General features: G+C 42.4%; 1 protein-coding gene across 1 annotated transcript in view; it reads left to right on the forward strand.

Moving 5' to 3' along the window:
- The window catches only part of LOC147631174 (COP9 signalosome complex subunit 6-like), a 35,016-nt gene extending 30,023 nt beyond the window's left edge, over positions 1 to 4,993 (forward strand). The window contains exons 7-9 of the mRNA XM_086809500.1: positions 4,391 to 4,491; positions 4,586 to 4,641; positions 4,809 to 4,993. Of these exons, the coding sequence (XP_086665626.1) occupies positions 4,391 to 4,491; positions 4,586 to 4,641; positions 4,809 to 4,890 (239 nt within the window). The 3' untranslated portion in view covers positions 4,891 to 4,993. The remainder of the gene's footprint in view (positions 1 to 4,390; positions 4,492 to 4,585; positions 4,642 to 4,808) is intronic.
- The last annotated feature ends 18,899 nt before the right edge of the window (positions 4,994 to 23,892 follow it).

Here is a 23,892-nt window from a genome sequence, read left to right on the forward strand (position 1 = left end):
AATGTTGTGTATCTTTTGTGGAATAGATAATTACATCATTTTTAACTCAGAGAAACAATGTGATTTCTTACTGTAACGGGAGCATGCCCAGGAAATCTCAATTATTCATTTAACTAACTGAATAATGCAAGACAGCATTGATGCAAGAAGTATGTGCGCAAGATGCCACAGTGGGGGCTGAAGATTTCCCCCTCCCCCCCTTCGGTGGAGGACCTTCTTGCCACATGGGGCTGCAGCTAGTAGACCACACAAAAGTAGCTGGCACTGATGGCACATGGCGGACCCTAATCAGCTGGCACCCATGTAGTGGGCTTCCGGTGGAAAATCCATTAGTCTGCACCCATACAGCCCGGAATCTACGTGATCCTAGCTCGTACACCTGAGCGTGCTAGAAGTCAAATCATGCGGCAACTGAACGTGCCTGCAACCTTTTAAATCAGCCTAGAAACCTCTAAAACAGTCTGGAAACGGCTCAGACAGTAGAAAATAGCCCGAAAAGCTGAAGTAGCCCAGAAACAGTTGTTGTGAAGCTGAACAGCCAAGCCAACTTCCTCACCACCTCAGTGTATGCTTGTCCGTACAGGTCGTACGATTGTATGGATGAATGCATGGCATCCGTACATCACTATCTGAAAGTCTTGGCGGAGTGCAGCTCTTGGGTCGATTTACTTATAAGGTGCTTTTTATTTTTCCTAGCGCTGAATCTCCACACTTTTATTTTAGGGCTTTTCTTTTGTTTAACCCTAGTACTTTCAAAACTAAGGTTAGAATAATTAAATAAGGTTTGGGTTCACGTGAAAAAGCGGTAGGACCAAATCTTTAGTGCATAGACTGAACCATAAGGTTAGTTTTCCATGCCTACACACACATCCTTAGAGATGGACTCATTAATGGGGGGTGGAGGGACCTAGATTAAGCCATGGCTATGCTCAAGTCTTACACGTAGAGATTGGACTGTGGTGGTATGGGACATCAGGGCTTGGGCTAACCTCATCATGTAATGTCCGCTAGGATGTCTTAACATATTTCCTCCTTGAAACTGTACCTTCCATTAATAGAGAAGCATTTAGCAAGGGAATTTGTCTCTTGAGAGAAAATCCTGCTGCTGTAGCTATTGCTGCTTCTTGCTAGGCAACCCAGTTTTCTTATCTCTAAAGTGAAACTTCCTTTTCTAAGAGGTCCTAAATCTGGTAGACTCCATTTGGTCAGGGAAAGTGGCAGTGTCCTTCGGTGTAACCAGACACACTAAGCTATTCAGTGAGTCTGACCTTGGAAGGACATACTTTTGGCCCTATGTCTTAGGCATGGTTAAATGGGTTGCTCGTGGTTTCTTGTTGTTTTGCATCGTGGGCATGCTAAACAGAAGTTTGTGGACAAAAAGTACGAGCATCCATCGAAGATTATGGTCCAATCTATATTGAAAAATAACCTTCTTTGCCAAGTCACACCCTCTTGCAATTGTAAGACTAATTGGATGACCTTGCAACCTTGCAAAATAGAGCATGAGTTGTGAGTTTTGCCACAGAGCATCATACTCAGGCACGCACCCAAGAAACCTCTTTGTAAACCAAACAATTGATCAATTTCTAGAATTTATTAACATGTATGCAGATGATTACTACAATGGAATGTTGACCCTTGTGTCGATGTAATCCACTGCACTTGGGTGCTTTAGTAATAGCGACAGCAGCAAAAACCTGTGTTAATTGTGAAGAGGAAGGGGTGATATCGATCAGCGTGAGCGATTCTGAGCATGCCTTTGTCAACGCCATCTCCCATGAGTTATCCTACTTAGAAAGATCCCTCTGTTTGATAAGCATGTCGGGAACCTGCCTCTTCCTAAGAGCTCTTTAAAGATAGTTGAGAACTGCTTTTCGTTAATGAGAAACAAATTGAGTTAGATTTTTTACCAAACAAGCTCCTCACCAGAGATAAGACTATTGCGTATCTCTTAAACCGTGAATCCGATGAAGCCGCTCTTCGGAAAGCCGACATCGAGCTCTTCAAATTTGTTCTTGCAACATCTCTTTCATTAGAGTGACTTGAAAGATAGGATGAATGCTCAGAAATTCGAACTCGTAGGCAGCCTCATCAATAACTTCGTAAGCCCCTCTAAACTTGGGAGATAACTTGTAAAGTTTACGCATGCTTTAGCTCGCTCACTATTGGATCGCTACCATTGCCACCACCACAGTCTTAGTGGCAACCTGGACCCCCCAGATCCACACGGACAAGCGGTTGGAGCTCATTAGCAGGATCACAGCAGGGCATATCTGGAGAGCGCGATGCAGTGAGGTCATTGAGGGTACAGTCACTGCACCGGCAGAGACCATCCACTGGTCCTCATTCACACCCTCCAGGGGTGTCTGGAGTGCTATTGACGGGTGACTTGGAGAGCATAGTGCCGGGCTGCCTTCTTTCGAAGTCGGAGCCCGGGTCCCTATTTCTTCCAAGGAGGTGCCAGCATCACGTGCCCTAGCCTGGATTCCCCCTCCTTCCCCCTTGATGTATACTCCCGTCGAGTGTGGCCAGTCATGGAGGGAGCCTCTCATAACCCCTCCCTCCTTTTTTCACTCTGTAGTCTGCTCGTGAGTGGATGTTCCGATTTCTTCGGATAGATGGATCTTTTCTTGAGGGAAAATTTGTTTGTGCTTGTACTAGGGGATCTGGGATTGGTTGTTGAAAGTTTGTGCCCAGTAGTTGACCTCGAGTAGTGCCGGGAAAAAAAGCTTTTAACCCAACCAAATTTGGGTTGATAATAGATATGTAACATTTACTACTGCTGCTTTTGCAAAGCTCTATCGTACATATAGCTCAGCAAATCAACTATTGAAGGAGGGTTCTGCGTACGTGCCTGTAAATGCGTGCATTTAGGGATCTTGGAGTGCTTCTTGTTGATCAGCTTTTGCCCATTAAGTTTGAGTAGTAGTAGTAAAGAGAGGGGTTTGAATGTAAGAAGGAGGTAGAGAGAGAGAGAGAGAGAGAGAGAGAGAGAGAGAGAGAGAAGAGAAGAGAAGAAGAAGAAGAAGAAGAAGATGATTTTATTAACGTCTTCAAAAGACCACTAGGGTCTACGAGACAAAAAAGATGTTACGAAGTATCCAAGTGTTATACTGATCCTGGTAAAACAAAAAAAATAAAACATTGGAAAAAGACTACTAGCTACAAATACAAGTAGAATCCTCAGGAATACATCATCAAGAATACAATAGCACGATGACCCAAGGTCCAAGGAACATCAAGCTAGCGTGGCTGGTGGAGAGGTCTCATCATCATCCTCAAGAACTGTGTAAAGGGCATCAATGTCCACATGTCCTATGTGGGTATCTCTGTATCACCGGAGCATCTCTTGGACTTGGAGTTGACGGGCGGAGCGCCTATGCAGCCCAGTAGGTCTTGGGCACCTAGCTCGCTGCATCTGAACCGCTTGGTCTACAGTGAACCTGGGGAAACGGAGGCTCTTGTGTGCACTGTGTTACTCGTCTGAGGTGTGGGGGGTCCTGGATGGGTTCCTCTCTCAGGTGGCGGCGGCGAGAGGCTTCGTGGATGTGGGAGAAAAAGCTCGTGATCTGTGAGAGAGAGAGAGAGAGAGAGAGAGAGAGTTGTACTAACGTCTACAAAAGGCCAAAATGACCTATGAGACCAAATGGTTACATCATGCCCATGAAATACATCATCATGGGTACTAAAAATAAAAATCAAAGAAAGTAATAAGAGCTGAAATGTCAGATCTGATCCCAAAACAAAAAGTGTCCAGCTCTCATATCACCCTAAAATATCCCGCATAGGACGTCGCAACATGGTACCCAAATGTAGTAAAGCTGGGCTGGTGGGAGAAAGTCCTGTGGTGGTGCGAGATGATGGCTCTGATCCTGCTGTAGTGACACGGGCATGGGCAGGGACCACGAGGTCGAGCTCAATGGCTCTGTCTAGTGTCATTCCCCTCGGCCGAGCTCTTACATCAGCCTGAAGGTCGGGTGTAGTGGGTGAATCTGTTAAGGTCTACAAAAGACCCGAAAAGCCTATGAGACCATGAATAGTACAATGATACCATGGGTATATAGTGCTTGGGAAAAACTAAAAAAGAACATGAAAACTGAAAACTGAAACATGACTCTTATCAGCCTCCTGATGTCCTATGGGAGATGTGGCTATGGTGAGGGCATGCCATGTTAGAGAATCTCATGGGTCAGGGACACCTGGCTTGTAGGATGGAGTAGGCCTGCCCACTCAGGACTCCTGTGGGACACGAATATGGCCCATGTGTACAGCTGGTGTGAGCTGATGTCGATGCGGCACTGTTGGCATGGGTGGCTCAAGTGGATGTTCATGCCGTGAAGAAATGTGAGAGAGAGAGAGAGAGAGAGAGAGAGATTTCTTTCTTTTGCAGGGGATGCTACATATGAACATTCTCTTCTGCGGCAAATTTCAAGTCTTTTGCGTAGATTGCCTGCTATAGACTCCACAAATTTCCAGGAGGACCTTTTAATGGTATGTTTTTCTACGAATGGGTTGGGGGAGTAAGGATTTGCTTACTAAACCGTATGTACGTTTGGGTTGGTGAAAATGTGATTAAATATTGCAGGAATACAATGACACACTCTTACTGACGTATCTTGCCACGCTAACCAAGTGCTCCAAGTAAGGGTTTTAGTGGAATTACTTGCTCTGTGTGAGCGTGTTTTAGATGAGAGCTAGCTCTGTGGATTAACTGGCAGGAGAGCTTTTGTGCTGAAAGGACATTATATAATTGCTTTCTTTTCTGTGGTAAATTTTTATTCATTTTTCCCTTCATTTTGTCACCACAGCACCATCAATGAGTTTGTTGAGAAGTTCAACACAGCTTATAACAAGCAATCCATAAGAGGAGACAGGGCATCCTTCATATAGAAAGGGCTGAGGTCCTTTTTTTAACATGAAAACTATATTCAAATGGGAGATTGTACAGCTTAAAACTGCAATAAAAAGGCTGGCTTTTTTGGTCTTTCAAACATAATCAAGCAGACATCTTCTATGCCCATGGTTGAAAGGTAGCAGTGTGGATAAGGTTCTTTTCATATTTTTGAAAAGGCATGTGCTAAACAAACCAGATCAATCTTTATGACATGTGGCTTTTTTTATAAAAATAAATTATAAGAAGCACTACTTGCTAGAGATGGTTTACACAACTTGCTAGAGATGGTTTCTCCACCACTAATAGATCGAGTATTAAGGAATAACATGAAAAGGGAATCATAGGCAACAACAAGCACCAATAACTAACAAAAGTTGTAGCTCCAGATGTGTAGCTCTCTTTCTTGGTAGCCTCCACCATCTCCATATTTTTGTTAGCTATTTTCATCCATTTGAAACAAGTCTCAACATCTTTCCTTAATCTAATGCATTCCTCCTTGATTTTCAAAAAAGAGATTTCTATCAAGTAAAATAAATCATACAAAGGGATATTTCAAACCAAAGATAGGGAGATCGCCCACCATATGCATATTTTTGTTAGCTATTTTCACCCATTTGAAACAAGTCTCAACATCCTTCCTTAATCTAATGGTTTCCTCCTTGATTGTCAAAAAAGAGACTTCTATCAAGTAAAATAAAATCATACAAAGGGATATTTCAAACCAAAGATAGGGAGATTGCTTGATTTCAACCATCTATTTGCCTTTATGGCCATGGCATAATCATGGAGAGCTTGGAGTCTCGTTGTGTTTGTCTCTGTCTCTGTCTCTCCCTCCCTCGCTCGCTCCCTCCCTCCCTCCCTCCCAAGAGAGCCATGATTTTGTTGTGCACAAGATAACACTCTCTTAGCCCTCCCCCCACCCTCTCTCTCTCTCTCTCTTTCTCTCTCTCTCTCTCTCTCTCTCATGCACACATGCACCTTAGAGGTACCTCTATAAGGCATCATGGAGTAAGAATGGCCGGTGAAGAAGGAAGTGTAGGGGTTGTGTGGGTCATGCTAGTTGAAAGAAGGGAGGAAGGACATGACTCGTTAACATGGAGTTGAGAACACGAGACATTGTTTACATGGAGTCCAATACACGGGTGAAGGTCACCATGGAAGCTTGCATGAGCAAAGCTTAATTGATATTGAGTAAATATGATAAAAGTGATTATGAGTTATCTACAACTTGGCCTTATAATTGTCCTTACATACTTTGGTCACCATTTCACACTTATTAATGTCCTTGGCCTTCATATTGGGCCATGCCCAAGACCCATGGTCCATATAGTCCCATAATACTTGATTACAAACCATCCCCACCCATAGGTTTCATCCTCAAAACCTTAAACATTTAGGCCTCTGTATGGATTGGGCATCCACATAATAGTTCTCGGAACCCACATGTGGACAAGTGACTCATATGAGAGCATCCCAAATGATTCATGGCTGTAAATTGCTTCCCATGATCAAAAATTCCATCTTAAGCATGCAAACAGCCCAAACTTGCTCTCCATGATGGTATCTCCTTTACCAACACTTCCAAATGAAAGTTCCATGATCTCCAAATACTATAAAACTCTCTAACAATGATTTACAAGAATTTCCAGCACACAAAATCATTGTTATGTCTCTTGATTTGATCCACCAAATGCACGCAAGAGATAGAGACAACCATCTAGTCCCCTGGGTCAAATGGAAATCCACGTCGTGCAGTCGCCACAAGACAATGGCTCTAGAACCCCTTGGATCAAATAGCAAATGTAGAAAATCAACATCGGACGTGCAAGGCTAAGCATGTATCCTCCCGGATCAAATGGAAAATGTAAAGGACCATTGTCTATGACGAAGATAGTCATGTGCTCTCCATCAAAATGTAAAGGACCATTGTCTATGACGAAGATAGTCATGTGCTCTCCATCAAAATTACATTCCAAATGGCACAAAGCACATCCAAAAGTGAATGCCCCAATTGAATAAACCATCACCTCATGTCGGTATCCATAAGGTCCAAAGATACACACCTCATAGCCAATACCCATATGAGCATAGATGTGATCATGATCATTCCATAGACTCTCCATAGGTGTCACTCTAACATCAATGTAATGCACATAGCTATGATCAACATAGACTAAATCCTTGTGTGCATCATCATCACCACATGTGTAATCCTCCCTAGTGTCCCAAGTGTGATCCTCAAATTTAAAATAGGCACGATCCCTGACAATAATGGACTCTGATAAGGCATCCACACATGAAGTGGTCTCATAGAGCTCACAATCATATACCTTCCATCTGAACTCGGAAAAGCATCATAAGTTGGATTCACAAATATAGTCCACGGACCACCTATCAATGCACGACCAACACTATCCATAGGTGAATCCAAGTAGGTGAATCCAAGGTACGACTTTCCACACCGAACAATGCATAAGTAACACTAATCGATGCATGAGCATCACGTATGTCCACACCATGAGCATGATGAGCATCACACAAATTAGATGCACAACTATTCAATCCCTCGTGACCATAGGCATCCATCTCTTTTGCAAAGTCATCATACCCATGGATACATGCATCAATAGAAGATATAGTACCCAAAGCAAAACCATCCACCTCCATAACCCATATGGAGTCCATCATCTCATGCACATCAATATCTCTTGAAGACGACTCTAAGTCAGTCCCAAGAAAAGATGAGTCATCCCAAGAAGCTCGGTGCCAATCCAAATGTGCTTGTTGCCCACAACAATCATCAATTAAGCCAAGTGTGAAGAGTTCTTTAGAAAGGTGAAGGAAGCTCATCCACGACAATCATCAATTAATGCATTATAAAGCCAAGTGTGAAGAGTTCTTGAGAAAGGTGAAGGAAGCTCATCCACATAACTATCAATGGGCTGACATTTTTCAACTATCATAAAGCTCATCATTGGCTCACAATGGGCCACTACATTAACACATATGGATGTTTCCAACATTGGAAAAAGATCTATGCATGTCGGAACACAAATCGGCACATGAGATAGTGTCCAAAATTTCTTGCACTTGAGTGTATGGCTTCACAATAACTTTCTTTTTAGAAATTTTAGCGTGTGTTGTCCCTAAGGATACCCTCAATGAACTCACAAAGGCCCACATAATCATAGTCCATATGCAATAACCAAAAGATTGAGTGAAGCGGGTAACCTCTTTTTTCTCCCTTTTAATACCCAAATCTTTCAACATGAGTTGAAGCATTCCATTCCCTCTTAAGCGTGAAGTGTAACCAAGAATGGGTACCACAAACTTATTCATTTCTATCTTGCTTAGCTTGAGAAACTTTTCCTTGAGTGATTGACCCTTTGGATATGCATGTGGACAAGTCCCACGAACACCATAATCTCATCAAGACTAATTTCCTCATCAATTTTCACAATACTTTGAGATACTTCAATGAATTCTTTGTCTAATGTTTGCACAAAACTCTCTATACTTTCCTTCTCTTTATTGTCGAGGAATGAAAAAGGAAAGGTACCAATATCTCTCCATATAGTTAGATAGAGAATCCTCATGTGACAAAACCATGCATTGATCTCTAAAGCACTTTTGCTCTTGGTGGTCACAGAGTGTTGCACAACATCATATGCCAAATTCGATCAATCCCAATCATATTTGTGCGTTTCCTTCATCTACCAAGATCTGGCTCTTCCCTTGAAATGAGAAGTCACTTTGTTCACTGTCAATCTCGCCACAAGGAATGGCATGAAAATAGGCATCCAATTACGAATCCAATCCTTGAGTTCCATGCAACTGACTCTTTCACCATCAAAAACAAACAATGTTTGTGCAAATGGCTCTCCTCTTTTGAACAAGAATCTACCTACTTGAGTTGACAAGCTTGAACTTTGATTGGTTTCAACAACCTTGTATGCATAAGTCCATATATCATGGAAAATCTAAATCTTTCTTTTGCATACACAACCTTTTGACTTTGAACATTACTACCATAATATTCTATAATCCTTATATCTTCAAAAGCATATTGTCTTTTGTCTTGACTCTCAATTGATAAAGGCCTTTGATAGGCATTTCCACCCATTGCCCTTGAAGATGGAAAGTTTCCGGTTGGCCTTGCTTGAGAGAAGTCTTGTCCTTGTATACCGTACATGCTTGAAGAAGGTTGCTTAGTATGAACACTGCTTCTTTCGTACACATAGTATCAAAATACTCTTCATCACTATCCTCATCACGTAAGATCACTCTCAAGGGCGTTGAGTTGAAATTCAACTCCACTTTCTTGGTTCCAATCACCATTGCTATGAGTGATCTCATAGGAAGAATTGTAGCCACCTTGATTGAGTTGAGATTCAACTTCACTTTCATGAATCCAATCATTATTGCTATTAGTGACCTCATAGGAAGAATCATGGTCAACTTGATTACCATAGATATATTCCACTTTCATACCTCCTGTATGCCCTTGAAGATGATATAGTCTTCATCACATTGATCATTATCCATGCATGTGGACTTTTCATGATTGTCACTATCCTCATCGAAACTATCCTCTTCAATGCAATCTTCCTCATCCGTGGTACAACTTCCATTGCAAGTACTATTATTAGTACTATAATCATCTTCATCCCCATAATAGCTTTCATCATCCTCACTATCATAGTCACCCATGACTCCCGAATAGTGTACCAGACCCAAAATTTCTCAACTATGCCCCTGGTACAAAATTTGATCCAACTAGTGACTCCATAGTCCGATTGACAAGGTTGAAAACTTGTCGTGAAGCTTATAGAGTGAGGATTAAAACCCAATGATTGCTTTCTGATCAACCCTAAATCCTCTTGACTGAATTAGTGGTTAGCACTCTCCTCTATGCGGTCAAAAGCTACCAAAACATCAAATAGGCCGTATTTTGCCCAAAAAGACTCTAAATTTGATGAGCTTTAGTTTTCCATGTCATGGAGAGAGGAACGTGCCATACAATCCTTGATCCCACTTTGGATGTGGGCTATACCTCTCTGTTTTGAGATTTGTGCCGCATGCCTGTTTTCTAGTAGACCACTCAAACTAACCCCAATTTGCATGATCTCTGGGTCATTGGAATGCTCTTGATGATGAGTAGATCAAGGATGTCTAAAAAAAGATTTGAAAGTCAATTGTCCCTATTGGCCAAGTTAACCAGTGGAAAAGACAACCGCTTTGAGTTGATCTGTTAAATGGTCTCTAAACTGGGCATGCTTGGGCTTGTTGGAAATCTCTTGATATATACTTTCATGATATGCTAGCACTTTTTGACTAGCAACAAGCATTTATGACTGGGCCACACTTTTATGCATAGAGTCCCAAAAATTATGTAGTAGGAAATCTTAAAGTTGACCGCCTTTCCAAAATCCAATTCAAAGGACCAATAGCCTATTAGAAAGCTCTCAAATGAGGCTAACCAACACTCCATATGGCTTCAAACCCGGTCACACTAATAATGGCTGAATATGACCCTAGTGCATAGCAGCCTGTATATAACCAAGATTGACCCGCAAGTCTCAAGTGTGCAAAGCTTGATCACCAATGATATTCTCAATGTACATAAGCATATATAGGCTCAAGGATAGCATTTGACATTGAATTTTGACCAAAAAATTGGCATAATCTTTGGGCATGTGCAATCGAATCTCAATCCTACACATACCGGGACAATCAATACCTCAATGCATTGGCAACTTTGCATAACCCTTGCCATAATGCAAGTGATTCTAAATCACTTCAATTTCATACAATTCACTTGCTTGTATCAATGCATTCATCAAATGCATTACCCGTTCATTTTCCATAGTGTTAATGCCAATGTACTTGAATCGAAGTGTCGCCGGAGAAGCGCGTTAAAGCTTGCCGATCTTCGAGCTCTTCCAACCCCCTTACTCAAGTCGGAAATCCAAGAGCAAGGGTCTGGGCCATGTCTTTCCCACCAAGTACCTAATCCTCTACCTTACCGCACAATCACACGGCAAGGCGGATTCACGAAAATGCTTCCCTTGGCCTCTCCTCCAAATGCCAAGGTGCCCTCACACACATTCTAGCTAGCTTTTGAATTGAAAGGTGTTTATAAATGTGTGCGAGAGCCAATGATTCAATGCCAATGAGAAGAATCACTTACATCCCAAGGCATTTATAGATGCATGCCATACAACTCAACCAATACAAGGGTTTTATGTTGATGATGAGGCTCAATGGTCATGCAACATCTTCTTTCTTGAATTCTTCTCCATTGGTTAGTGGAGGAGCAAAGTGATTGTTCATTGTCTCTCTACTTGATTCTCTCTCTAGTCACTTTATTTGTTAATCTCTAAGACTCTACTTGCTTCTCTCTCCCTCTCTATGTCTCTTTAGGGTCACTTTATGTGTTTGCCTCTCTCTCTCTCTCTCTCTCTCTCTCTCTCTCTCTCTCTCTCTCTCTCTCTCTCTCTCTCTCTCTCCTCGTTGGATAGACCATTTTGGTCTCTTGGGATTGTTCCTATGATGTTAAAAGCTTCTCTCATAAGGTGTGTGGGTAAATAAACAAAAGTAGGCTAACCCGAGTTGATTGATGATCCAAAAAATTGATCGCTGGACGGACGTTTCATTGAACATTGGTATTTACCAGCCCCTTAATAACCTTTGGAAATGCTCATGGCCCACCACCCTTTAGTGGTTTGGAAGGAGTTACAGCCTTTCGCTTTTAATGAGTTTGCAAGAGTCCAATGAATTTGCAAGAATCTAACTGATATTTTCACGCACTCTTAAATTGGTATATCAACTTACTAATATGGAACAAGAATGCAATTCACACTACTAGGCCACCCATCAATGTGCACATAGCATGGTCATGCATTTTCAACCAAAACTCTCATAAAGTTGTAACTTAGTCGTGTCTCCTTTACACCTGGCCAAATACGTTCAAGAAAATGTTGGATCATGGGACCGTGTTGTCAAAAAGTCACATGGCCAAGTTTTCCCTTTTGATGGGCACTAGGTAGCATCCTAGTCAGCAAATGAAGAGATTACACTTTTTTATGTGTGTAAAGCATGGCATAGTTTGCTTATTTGTGTAAAGGGTGGGTGCCTAAGTCTTGCTTTTGAGTCTTTTGATTGGTGATTCAACACAACAAGTTGGGCAGGCTGCTTTGTGTGCAAAGGGCTTAAGATGAAGATAAAACTCAAAATGAATCTGTGGTGCATTCACTTAGTGGTGGGGCTAACAACTAGTTCCTAATTAAGCACTTTTTAACTCTCTTTTGAGAGTCCTTTTCATCTTTCCCTCGTGGTACTTGTTCCCCAATCGGTCCCTTGCATGTATTTAGCCTTCAATGGAATTTACCACGCGCTTAGGGTTGCACACCCAAACTGTTCGACTCATCAATGGTGCCTCATGGAGGAGCGACAAGGTTTGAGCTCGACGGGGCTCTCACCCTCTCCAATGCCCCTTTCTAGGGGACTTAGACCCAGTCGACCGCAAAGGATGCCTCTCTAGACTACAATTCGCACAGCAGGGCCGCTCGATTCTCATGCTAGGGTCTTTTCGGTTTGCTCATAGGAAAATCCTCATTGGTTTCTTTTCCTCTGCTTAGTGATATGCTTAAACTCAATGGGTAGCCGTGCCTGATCTGAGGTCTGATGTGTATTATCCACCACCAATTGCCGAGGGGAATCCCGGGCTATGGTGGGAGCCCATTTTGGCACACACATCGCCCATGCGATGCAATAGCAAACTACACCCTAAACGAATCGGGCAGTGGACCACCCTTGCGGTGTGATCGTCATATGGTGCCACCAATGCATTTCAACCGACTGTGGCCCCCGAACATGCCATTAACATCTTCATCAAAATACCACCATGAGAGTAGGAGTTCATTATAAGGTTAACAAATGACGTTCATCTCATTACCCTTTGACACCACATCCAGGCTTGTTGTCGAAGGTTCATCAATCGTGACATCGACCACCTCCAAAGACCCTGATGGACCTCCTTTTGTGAGATCCAGGAAAGTACTTTCATTAATTGGAGTAGGCTACTCAAACTCACTTGACGGACTCACTAGGTATCTGTTTGACAACTCCCTATCAAAAACATACACGGTAGAGTCTTTCTTGGATATAATTGGATTAAGTAATTTGGGTTGGCAAACACACTAATAGAAGCATTAGGATTACAAAAGAGAGGAGATTGTAACTCCCAATCTTTTAGTAGCAAATATTGATCTACACATGGGAAGAATACCATCATGTGGTCATTGTTTGCAGGCACCAAAGAATACTGATATAGCCTCGATATAGCAGAGCAATCCATTGCAAACACAAGCTCTCAATGTATACTTAGAGAAGCAGAAAGCGTGTTTAGCTCAAAAATGTGAGAGAGATAGACTTAGAATCTCCAAATCCAAGAAGAAGAATCTCAAAATCAAGAATAGAATGTAAAAAATGGAATAATAATCTAATATTGATACAAAGACCTAATAAATTAAAAATTTTGTATGTATCAATTGAAAATAGAAAGATATCAAATAAATATCCGACATTAAATGAGAGATATTCTGTATGTAATGAAGAATATTTTGCATAGAGAGAGAGAGAGGAAGGGAAGGATTAAGATGAGGATAGAGGTAGGGAGGGAGAGAGAGAGAGAAGGAGGGAGGGGGAGAGACAGAGAACAAGATGGATGGAGAGAGGGAGGTAAGGAGTAAGGTGAGGATAGAGGGAGGGAGGGAGAGAGGGCGAGAGAGAGGAGGGAGGGGGAGAGAGAGAAGGAAGGGGAGAGAGAGAGAGAGATAGAGATATAGATATAGAGGAGGGAGGGAGGGACAGAGGAGAGAGGGAGGGAGAGAGAGAGAGAGAGAGAGAGAGAGAGAGAGAGGGAGAGAGAGACGGATGGAGAGAGGCAAGGACTAAGGTGAGGATGGAGGGAGGGAGGGGGAGAGAGAGGGAGATAAGGGAAGGAGTAAGGTGAGGATAGAGGGAGGGAGGGAGGGAGAGAGAGGGAGAGGGAGAGGGGAGGGAGGGAGAGAGAGGGAGAGGGGGGGGGAGGGAGAGGGGGGGAGAGAGAGGGAGGGGGGGAGAGAGAGGGAGGGAAGGTGTAAGTGAGGATAAAAGTAGGGAGAGAGAGAGAGAGAGAGAGAGAGAGAGAGAGAGAGAGAGAGAGAGAGAAGGGAAGGTGTCAAATCCAATTCCAATATTAAAAAATGGTGACAATATAGCTCTAACCTTGATTTAAGGTGAGTTTGTTTCAATGTTTTGTATTATGTAATGGCCTTTAATGCATATTAAAAACCTCCCCACCATAACATGGTAAATACAATTACAAGTTGGAAATATAGAGGTCTACAACATCACAGAGAGAGTAGCAGGCATACTTTGATTTACTATACTGCTTAAAGCATAAGGCTTATATTAGTTCCTCCTAGTTTTTAAAGATTGCAACCATGATAACAAGATACCATGAGACACAGGTTGGGCTATTCTTTGTACGTAATGGATTATAAGGTCAAGGTTAAGTATCAAGCCTAATTACTTTTTTAACGAAGGAATTTTCTAAAATAAAATGTTACTACCACTATTGTAGTGCATCACATTAATGATGCTAAAAAATGATACATAGTAACACTCTCCTATTTAAAACACATAAGACAATATGTTGCTATACCAGTGTCTCACTAAACATGTCATATTGCATCACATTTAATGATGTTAAATAGCAACACTCTACTATTCAAAACATAAGATATTTATATTAGTTCCTCCTACTTTCTAAATATTTCATCCATGATAACAAGATAAAATGAGAAACATCCATAGTTGCACCAGTCATTGTACCCAATGGATTATAAGGGAAAATATTAAAGATGATCACCACTACACATCAAGTCATTAATGATGCTTTTTTACATAGGAATTTTCTAAGATAAATGTTGCTACCAATATCACACTGAGCATGTCGCATTGTGTCACATTTAACGATGTTAAAAAACAATCTACTTTGATCCTAAATAAAGTAGATTTATTTAGGATATTGCGATGAGGGTGGCTGTTCTCATCGTGTTGTCGTCGCGCCTGCCCGCGCCACTTGGCATGTAATTGCGGTGTTGAGGCAAGTCCGTTCCATATCCTTGATCTGGTGGTCATACTTAAAAAAAAAAAGGCACTGGCACCCATACCGTGAAGAGAAATGTTTATTTTTGGGGGCTGTTTATCACTTCTGAAGCTCTGTTAAGCCATTACGAGCATAAGCACTTGGAAGCATTTGGAAGAACTCTCAGGCACCTGGCAGCTTTTTGAAGCACTATTAAGCACTCAGAAGCAACAAAAGGCACTTAGAAGCACACAGAAACATTTAGATGCACTTGGAATGACATAAAATTACTTGGAACCACTATGAACCACTTAGAAGCACTTGTGATCACTTGAAGAAGTATGTCAAGCACAAGCGGTCTGAAAATGCTCAGAAGCACTAAGATGCACTCATGACTTTGAATTTCTTCGAATCACCATGAAGCACTCAGAAGCATCTGAAATCAATTGTAAAGCTTCGTAAAGCACTATAGTGCATGGTTAAGCATTGTAATGCACTGTGAGGCACTTGCAAACATTTGGAAGCATGGTAAAGCACTCTAATGCCCTATCATACAAAATTTTAGTACTGTCAAGCACTCTAAACCACTGACATTTAGAAATCAGTATCGTATAGAAGAGCATATCCGGATACACTATCAATCATATGCGATCAACTGTGTAGCTCTTACAACACAGTGATATACCTGAGGCAAATCGAGTAGATGTACTGGATGCAGTACATGCGCACTCTTGCCTATCCTCTTTCGAACAACATCTTTCTTGTTTGGGGAGATGCGAGTTTCCACCGACCAAAATTGAAACACGATTTCCCTGATTTCACTGGTGATGGTGCTTGCCCTATGCAATTGACGCTAACAAGAATCCAAGGGAAGTGACCCTTCCTCCGCTTCATGTTGCAACCGAAAATTGGCCTCAATGACATTCCTTCGATGAACTCCTAAAGCCTTGGCAACTTCTCTACCACTCATTTGATTGTCAACACCAGGAGGCATGCCATGACAGTAGCCCGCTTTAAAAACAACTCGTTATTTGAATGGGGTGTCTTCGCCTCGGCGGATAATGTATGACAAATGTTAGAGAAAATGAGTCTCTCAACTGTCTCTGACGTGTGCTGAGAACGTTGGATGACGGTGGAGCTGTTGTAGAATCTTTGTTTGAAGGCCCTCGGAAAGCCCATTTGTTTGTTTGCGCTAGCACTGAGAAACTGCTCTGCAGATTTTCTTTGCCTCTCGCTCATCAATGTCACCATCCTCGCGTGTACGTGCCATCCTCTTCTCAATGCTTCTTTGTTCCCTCTTCTTTGCAACCTAGTAGTTTCGAAGACCTGGTAGAAGTTCTCTCGGGATGTGTTGTGTGATAGACAATGGGGGAAGATATACAGAGCCTGTATTGCCATTCTGTACACTATGAGACTCCATGTGGAGCCAGTTATGAGGGAGCTAGGCGGCTGAGGTTATTGCAAAGAAGACCATTAAAGCACAACTGTAGTCTTCATGGAGAGAGAGAGAGAGAGAGAGGGAGAGAGGGAGATAGTACAGATGAATACAGCTTGCGCTCAGGCGGGAAGAGAGGCCCTTCTGTGTAGGTGGGAAGCAGAGGCTATGGCAGAGAGAGAGAGAGGCGGAGAGTGAGAGAGAGTGAGAGAGAGAGAGTAGCAGATAGCTGAATCTCTGGTTGCTTTGACATATCACCCATGGGCTTCATATTGCTATCTTTTACATGGTTATCCCTTGCATCATTGAACCACTCCACAAAACCTTCAAGTAATGACAAGCCTCTCATTTCAAGGTCTCTAATACTCTCTTCGTACACATGCACTACCAATATGTCTCCTTCTTGAGATAGGTTTGCAATTTTGCGGAATCTCAAAACTGTCTAATGTAACCTTCATCTTTCACATTACTTTGAATCATCGTGTTCCAAATGGTAGCTTTCCTGCAACATCACAACAAACAAAAATGGACCATCGCATGTTGTTGGGGAAAAACATGACAAATAGAAGCACCACATGTTAACTCTAAACTGAGCTCTAAACTGAGCAAAGGTGAGTATCTTGTCCCTTTTCACTGGACTAGTTTTGTTGTTTCAGTCATATGCATAAATCAATTGGAAAAATGCATCACCATTGGTAGGGTTTGCAATCTGCAACAATTTTTATGCTATGCCTCGAAAGGCATTCTCCACCCCTCTAACTTCTTTGGTATGAGCTTGTGTGAAATCCTCTAGTGTCATACTTTCCTTATCCAAATTTGAAGTGACCTTTTTCAATGCTTCAGATAACTCTTCCTATGTAGGATGGAAATAAACATGAGTTGCGATAATGGAAGTGAAATTGAACCATGATAAAAACAACATCGATAAGCATTTTATCTTCCAAACTAGTTGACCAAGGATAGTTGTTGGTGCATTGTACCATACAATAGGGCCATGCCTATGCTCTACAACCATCTCAACTTCAACCCAATGCCTTTTGTGCTCCAAAAGAGATGTCTTATCTGCCAAACCGAACTTTTGAAAGAGGAACACCTTGTGTGCAAATGAGGGTGCCACATGGGCACGAGTAATCCTGTACAAAATGTTACAATATGAATACTTGTGCATGTGACGAGCAATAAAAACTAAAGTGAGATTGAGGCACCTACTCATTAGTGGATTTGAAAGCCAACAATAGTTCACCCTCTCTCCTTTTCTCCACATTAATGAAGTGGCAAACAACCTTCGTGTACATCTTAGGTACATGCTCATAACCTATAAGCCTAACTCATTATAAGGACCAATCAAAGAGAATCAAAGTATTAACTTAACTGGGAAGCATTAACTTATAGTCTTGTATGTGTTGTATCCATGCTTTGAGTCTGTGATTGCCATCCCAAACATAAAACTTATGACCCTTGAGATCCTGCCAGTCTTCATTCAGTTGGTAGTCAAACCTATCCACTCAAGAAACCCCATGTGGGTCCCCAAACTGCCCAATCAACATTTGTAACTTTGGCATACTCTCTAGACCCTGGTTTTTGCAATGATACAATGAACGGAGATACAATGAAGTCCACATAACCACCATGCTCATCAAAGGCCTTTAGCATGACATCTACATGACTACGGACGACACGGATTGCTTCATTGGGTATCAATCTACAAAGAGAGATTGGAGGAGGGTGTGAAGGTCTTTGAACTTTGAATTCATTAAAAAGCTTGGATATCACTTGGATCTTCAGTTGTTTGCCAAGTGTGTGTGGATGAACTCCACATGCTTTACTTGCTTCTAAGTGTTTGCTAGTGTTTCCAAGTGCTTCCAAGAAATTCCATGTTATTCCAAGTTCATCTAAATGGATCCTCAGGCTTCTAAGTGCTTGCAAGTGCCTGAGAGTGCTTTATAGTGCTTTATAACCATTTACAAGTACTGCCAGGTGCAGAAAGTGCTGCCAGGTGTGCAGAAAGTGCTACTAAGTGCATCTAAGAGCTTTACCCAATGAGTGTCATAGCTTTACACTGATTGAAAGTGCGTAATAATGCTTATCAATGCTATAGGTTGCTTCAAAATGATTTATAATGCTTGATAGTGTGTCTAAATTTGTCTTCTTTGTCACAGAGGGACTTCTATATGCAGTTCCAAGTGGCTCATCCTAACATAAGGATCTCCCTTATATGTTTTGAGGGTCTAAAGCCATACTTTGTACGCAAGTTGAAGGACCGCAACACTTGTTGCTGTGAATACCATGTGCAGCTTGTCTACTTCAAAGAAGCTCTTAATCAGATGCGCCAGGGAAGATATGGGCTACATGGCCGGCCATGCAGTTTGCAGGTGCCTTGTTTGCAGTTCTCATGATGGAACAGCGCAGTGCGCGGCCTCCAATGCCACATTTCCAAGCTTAACAAACCTGTGGGAGTTTGTATTGTGCCCCAAACCCATTGACTGTGCTTTCACTGTAGACAATGTCTTTTGGGTACATGCCAACATTGTGGCATTAAACAGATCTCCTTATGTCCACATGAAAAAAGCGATGACATCTCTATGATGACTGTCAAGCTTTTTGACGACGTTCCTACACAGGAAGTGGATGAGAACGGTCAAGCAAAAACTCCGGACGATCTTGATGTTCGCCAAGTCAGCCCGAGGACTTTCACTTCCTTGCTTCAAAGCAAATTGGGAAACTTCATCAAACACAATTATAAGTACAGATGGCAAGCTAAACAATTCAAAGAGTGTTTGGATAAATTTCCAGATCATGTAGTGGTGTCGGTAGTGGATTTTGCAGAGAATTACTCCTTCAAGGTGCAGAATGAAATTCAGTCAATGCATTGGTATTCAACTCAGGTGACAATCTTGGTCCACATTTCGTACCTGCGTGATGTGCTTGGTACCATTCGGAAGACAACCCACTTCTACATCTCTGATGACAAAATCCACAACACTTTGTTTGTGCAGCACTGCTTTCTTTTGCACAATGAGTGGCTGAAAGCTCAAGGATGCAGTGTCAAGCGACACTGGATGGCATTGCTTCACAATTCAAAGCAAGGCGCCATTTCTATTTTGTAGCTCGATACTTCAATATGACAGGTATTGAGATGATGCACAGTTTCTTTGCATCCGTCCATGGGAAGGGTGAGCACGATGGGGCTGGTGCAGTGCTCAAAAGAGCTCTCACACAGGAGCAGCTAAAATCTAATGGATGGGTGTTACATAATGCTTCAAGTGTGGTGGCATTCCTCAATGCAACCCTCAAGAAAGCCATTGACAGGGAAGAAAGTCGATCGTAGATTCTGGGAGGTCAAGCTCGGTGATGTAGACAGAGATAGAGAGTGGGATTGCATGCGGATCAAAGGGTCTCGATCCTTCCACTATGTCAAGGGCTATAATCAATCAAATATGCACGGGCTATGGTGATCCTTCCACTGTGTCAAGGGCTACAGTCAATCAAATATGCACGGGCTATGGTGCAGACCATTGTCGTGCTTTTGCCATGCGTGCATGAAAGGCTAATGGAGGAGATGTGTAAACAAGGACCACGTTGAGAGGTGGCAGTACTTGCGAATACAACCGACTGTCAATGTTCAAAACGATGGAGAAGCATCCAGCGATGATGAGTTACTAGGAGCCCCCATGTATGCTGGCCACCATGACGACCTAAGTGATGCCTTGATGGTTGGCCAGAACTTCGCAGTGAATGCAGAAGAGCCAAGTGTAGACTTCTACATCTTGAAGTGCACTAAAACCAAGCGCTTGACCATCAAATCTGAAAGGGATGAATGGCATAACCGTATTCAAAAGAACTCATTTGTCATTGAGGGACTCTTCTACGACAAGGTAAATGGCCAAGATGACACCTATATTCCCCCTGCTTTTATCTACTCCCACCTGGTGTGATGCATCAGGTTTTCGATGTGCTGGTAGAAGGTGAGCCTAATGTATATGAATTGTCAAATGATGTATTTGAACAAATCTATAATAGCATGCCCCCAGAGGAGAACTTATAAGTTCTAACTTTCAAGCTAGCACAATGCGTCCTCCTAAGAAGCACTATTTCGCACGTTCAACTCTTTGATAGCACTTTCAGTGTAGTAGACAAGCACTTTAAGACCACTTGGCAAGCACTTCTAGTACCTACACAAGCACTTCTAGGATCTACACAAGCACTTTCAGATTACTTGAAAAGCACTTTAAGTACCTAGACAAGCACTTGAAGTAACTAGACAAGCACTTTCAGACCATTTGACCAGCACTTCCCAAACAATTGAAGTACCTACACAAGCACTTGACAAGCACTTGGAGGCCACATGGTAAGCACTTGTCAGGTACTTTTAGTACCTGGACAAGCATTCCAGACCACTTGACAAGCGCTTTAAGCACCTTGACAAGCACTTTCAGATTACCTGACCACCAGCACTTTCTAGTACCTAGACAAGCACATGTTTAGTACTTTAAGACCACTTGAGAAATTCTTGTCAAGCACTTCAGTACCTGGAAAAGCACTTTTAGTATCTAGACAAGCACTTTCAAATGACTTGACAAGCACTTCAATACCTAGACAAGCACTTTCAAACCACTTGATAAGCACTTTTAGTGTCTAGACCAGCACTTTTAAACCACTTGACAAGCACTTCAGTACCTAGACAAGCACTTTCAGACCATCACTTTCTTAAGAGTCCACAAAATTCAACCACTGTATAAACTAAAGAAAATGACACCAGATCGACACAAAATCGTTCCAAGGTCAAAACCATTTTTGTTTTTATATATGTCAAGGAGTGTTGGAAGTTAGCCACACAATAAAGGCACGGTGTCAGAGTACATTAAGCTACACAGTAAGGGCATGGTGTCATGGTAGTGAAGGGGCTACAGGCAGTCCTCTGTACAATGGGAAAAATGCCAACAAAAGCACTTCTAATTTGCTGTTTTACTCTTTGGATGCTTATACTTTCTTTCTTTAGGATCCAGGTTGGGGGTAATTTTCGGCAATGTGGGGGCTTCAATTTCTTTCATTTCCTCAACATTGTTTCGCACGATTCTCCAATTTGACCGTTGCAAGTCATCATCCCTGACATCAAAAGGGCACTCTCTGACACTTTTTGCTCTATCAGCACTTTCTGCCCACTGCAACACAAAGTCAGCCACATCCTGTTTCAGAAAATTTTTCCACTGCCCCTTAGTCTGCTTCTCCACTTCAGGAAAGATCACATAGCATGCAGGATCATTAGAGTACATTTTATACAATGAGTCATCTAGCACAAGTGTATTTGTCTTATTGAATTTCGGGAAAAGATGCCAGAAGGTATCCAGGTTTTTCAAGAACATTGGCCTAGGAGGATTATCAAAGCGCCAAGTGCAAACATGGCAAGCGGTTTGCGACAGCCATCCACTCATGCATTTCTTGGCTTGAGGTAGGCACTTATCCATGGCTGTCTCCAATTCCCTGCCTGTGTGGGAGGTCCACACAAATACCTCTGCAACCTGACTCAATGCAAGTAAGAACACCTCTGCATATCCTGCCGTACGTAATAGGTGATGTTCTCATCCTCACGGACTTTGGAAAAGTACAGCGTTGAGACATTTGGGGGAATATTTGTGTCCTGCGCTTATCGTGCACGCACAAAAGAACCTTGTTGAAGTCAACAATGACTGCTAGGTCTCGAGAGTCATTGAAGTGTCGAAACTGATAGCGTGGAGGACAGTGCTCAATGTGCTCTACCTCATCAGTGGTGGTAGGGTTTTCGAGCCAACAACTTGAATTTTAACTACATGCACAACAATTAAGATGGTCAAGACATGCACAGACACTGAGACAAAGGACTTATATATTATATTGCCGCAAAATAATGCAACTTGCATGAGCAAAAAGCTACAAAGTTGCAAGAAGCTTTAAGCATGCTCGAGCTTTGGGAAAAATTGGGTTAGTACTTTTCTTGGGGTCCCGAAGAGGCCCATCCTCCACCTGCCTTTTCTTCTTCTTCCGCAGCTCTTCTGCAACAAATTGGAGGGTCTCTTCCATATCTGGGTCCAACTCCTCTTCAGTATGTACACCTTTGTCGACGTGGCTTGGCTCTCCAGTTGGAGCACTAACATGACTTAATGTCTTAATGACATCAGTACCTGGGATAGCAATAGGAAATCAAGTTAGGAGCACAGGTAGTTAATATGATCACAATGATCATGGATAATCATGTCTGAGGATAACGTTACAGCAACCAAAATTACCTTGTGTGATCTCTGAACCAGGTGTCTCCCTTAGGATGCCTCCATCACCAAGCACATCAGTTTTTTCAGCAGACAGACTACAATCCTCAAAGTTTTTATATTTCATCATCAAGGCGTCCACATCATGCATGGACGAGGTGGAAGCGGCTGGGTCCACCCCCTCGCCAGCCTCTGGCTCACCTGAGACATAATAGACAATTACTGTACATATCAAAAGTAGCATGAATCCTATCCTATGAAAGAGGCATGCCTTACCTATGGACTCCTCATATGCATTCCCAAGTGCCCAACATCTTGCTACAAGTGGTATCTCCCACGAACAGTCCAGAACAATGCACTTGGGCTCAGTCGCACAGACAATGGAAAAGCAAAAGGGGTGGTACTTGTGGGCACATGGCAGATAATAAATGTCGACCGCTGTTTGCTTGATAGCAGTTGGCCACAAGCCACACAAGATCCACCAATGAGGACACTGTCAGCACCTAGGACAGACTTGGCAGCACTAGAAGGGCTCTCCCAAGTGCAGGCATGTCTCCTCAGCTCACATAACACATGCTCCATTTCCTCAACCAAAGCCTGCACATAATGAAAAACAACCAACCATCAGAACTTTCCAGCATGTGTAAGTGATTTGAGCACCTGTTCAGTGGTCTGTGCAGTGCCCTAAGGTCTAAGCACCAGTGAGTGGTCTAAGCACTTGAAAGTGGTCTAAGCACTTGCAAATGATGCAACCACTTGCAAGTGGCTCTTCCAAGTGTTCTAAGAACCTGTTAAAGGTCTTAGAAATTGTATGTGCTTTGTGCTTTTGCTAGTGTTTTAAGAACTTGCAAGCGGTATGAGCACTTGAAAGCGGTATGAACACTTGCAAGTGGCCTTGAACTTCGCTAGTGGCCTAGGCACTTGTAAGTGGTATGAACACTTGCAAGTGGTCTTGAACTTCGCTAGTGGCCTAGGCACTTGCAAGTGGTATGAACACTTGCAAGTGGTCTTAGAACTTGCAAAAGACATGAACACTTACAAGTGGCCTTAGCACTTGCAAGTGGTATGACCACTTGCGGGGTATGACCACTTGCGGGGCAAGTGGTCTTAGCACCTTCAAGTGGTCTAAGCACTTGTTAAAATTCTAAGAACTTGCATGATTTCTACGCACTTGCTAGTGATGTAA

The sequence above is a fragment of the Cibotium barometz genome, chromosome 15 (genome assembly GCF_041138505.1).
Source record: "Cibotium barometz isolate CiBa-2024 chromosome 15, ASM4113850v1, whole genome shotgun sequence".
Classification (NCBI taxonomy): domain Eukaryota; kingdom Viridiplantae; phylum Streptophyta; class Polypodiopsida; order Cyatheales; family Cibotiaceae; genus Cibotium; species Cibotium barometz.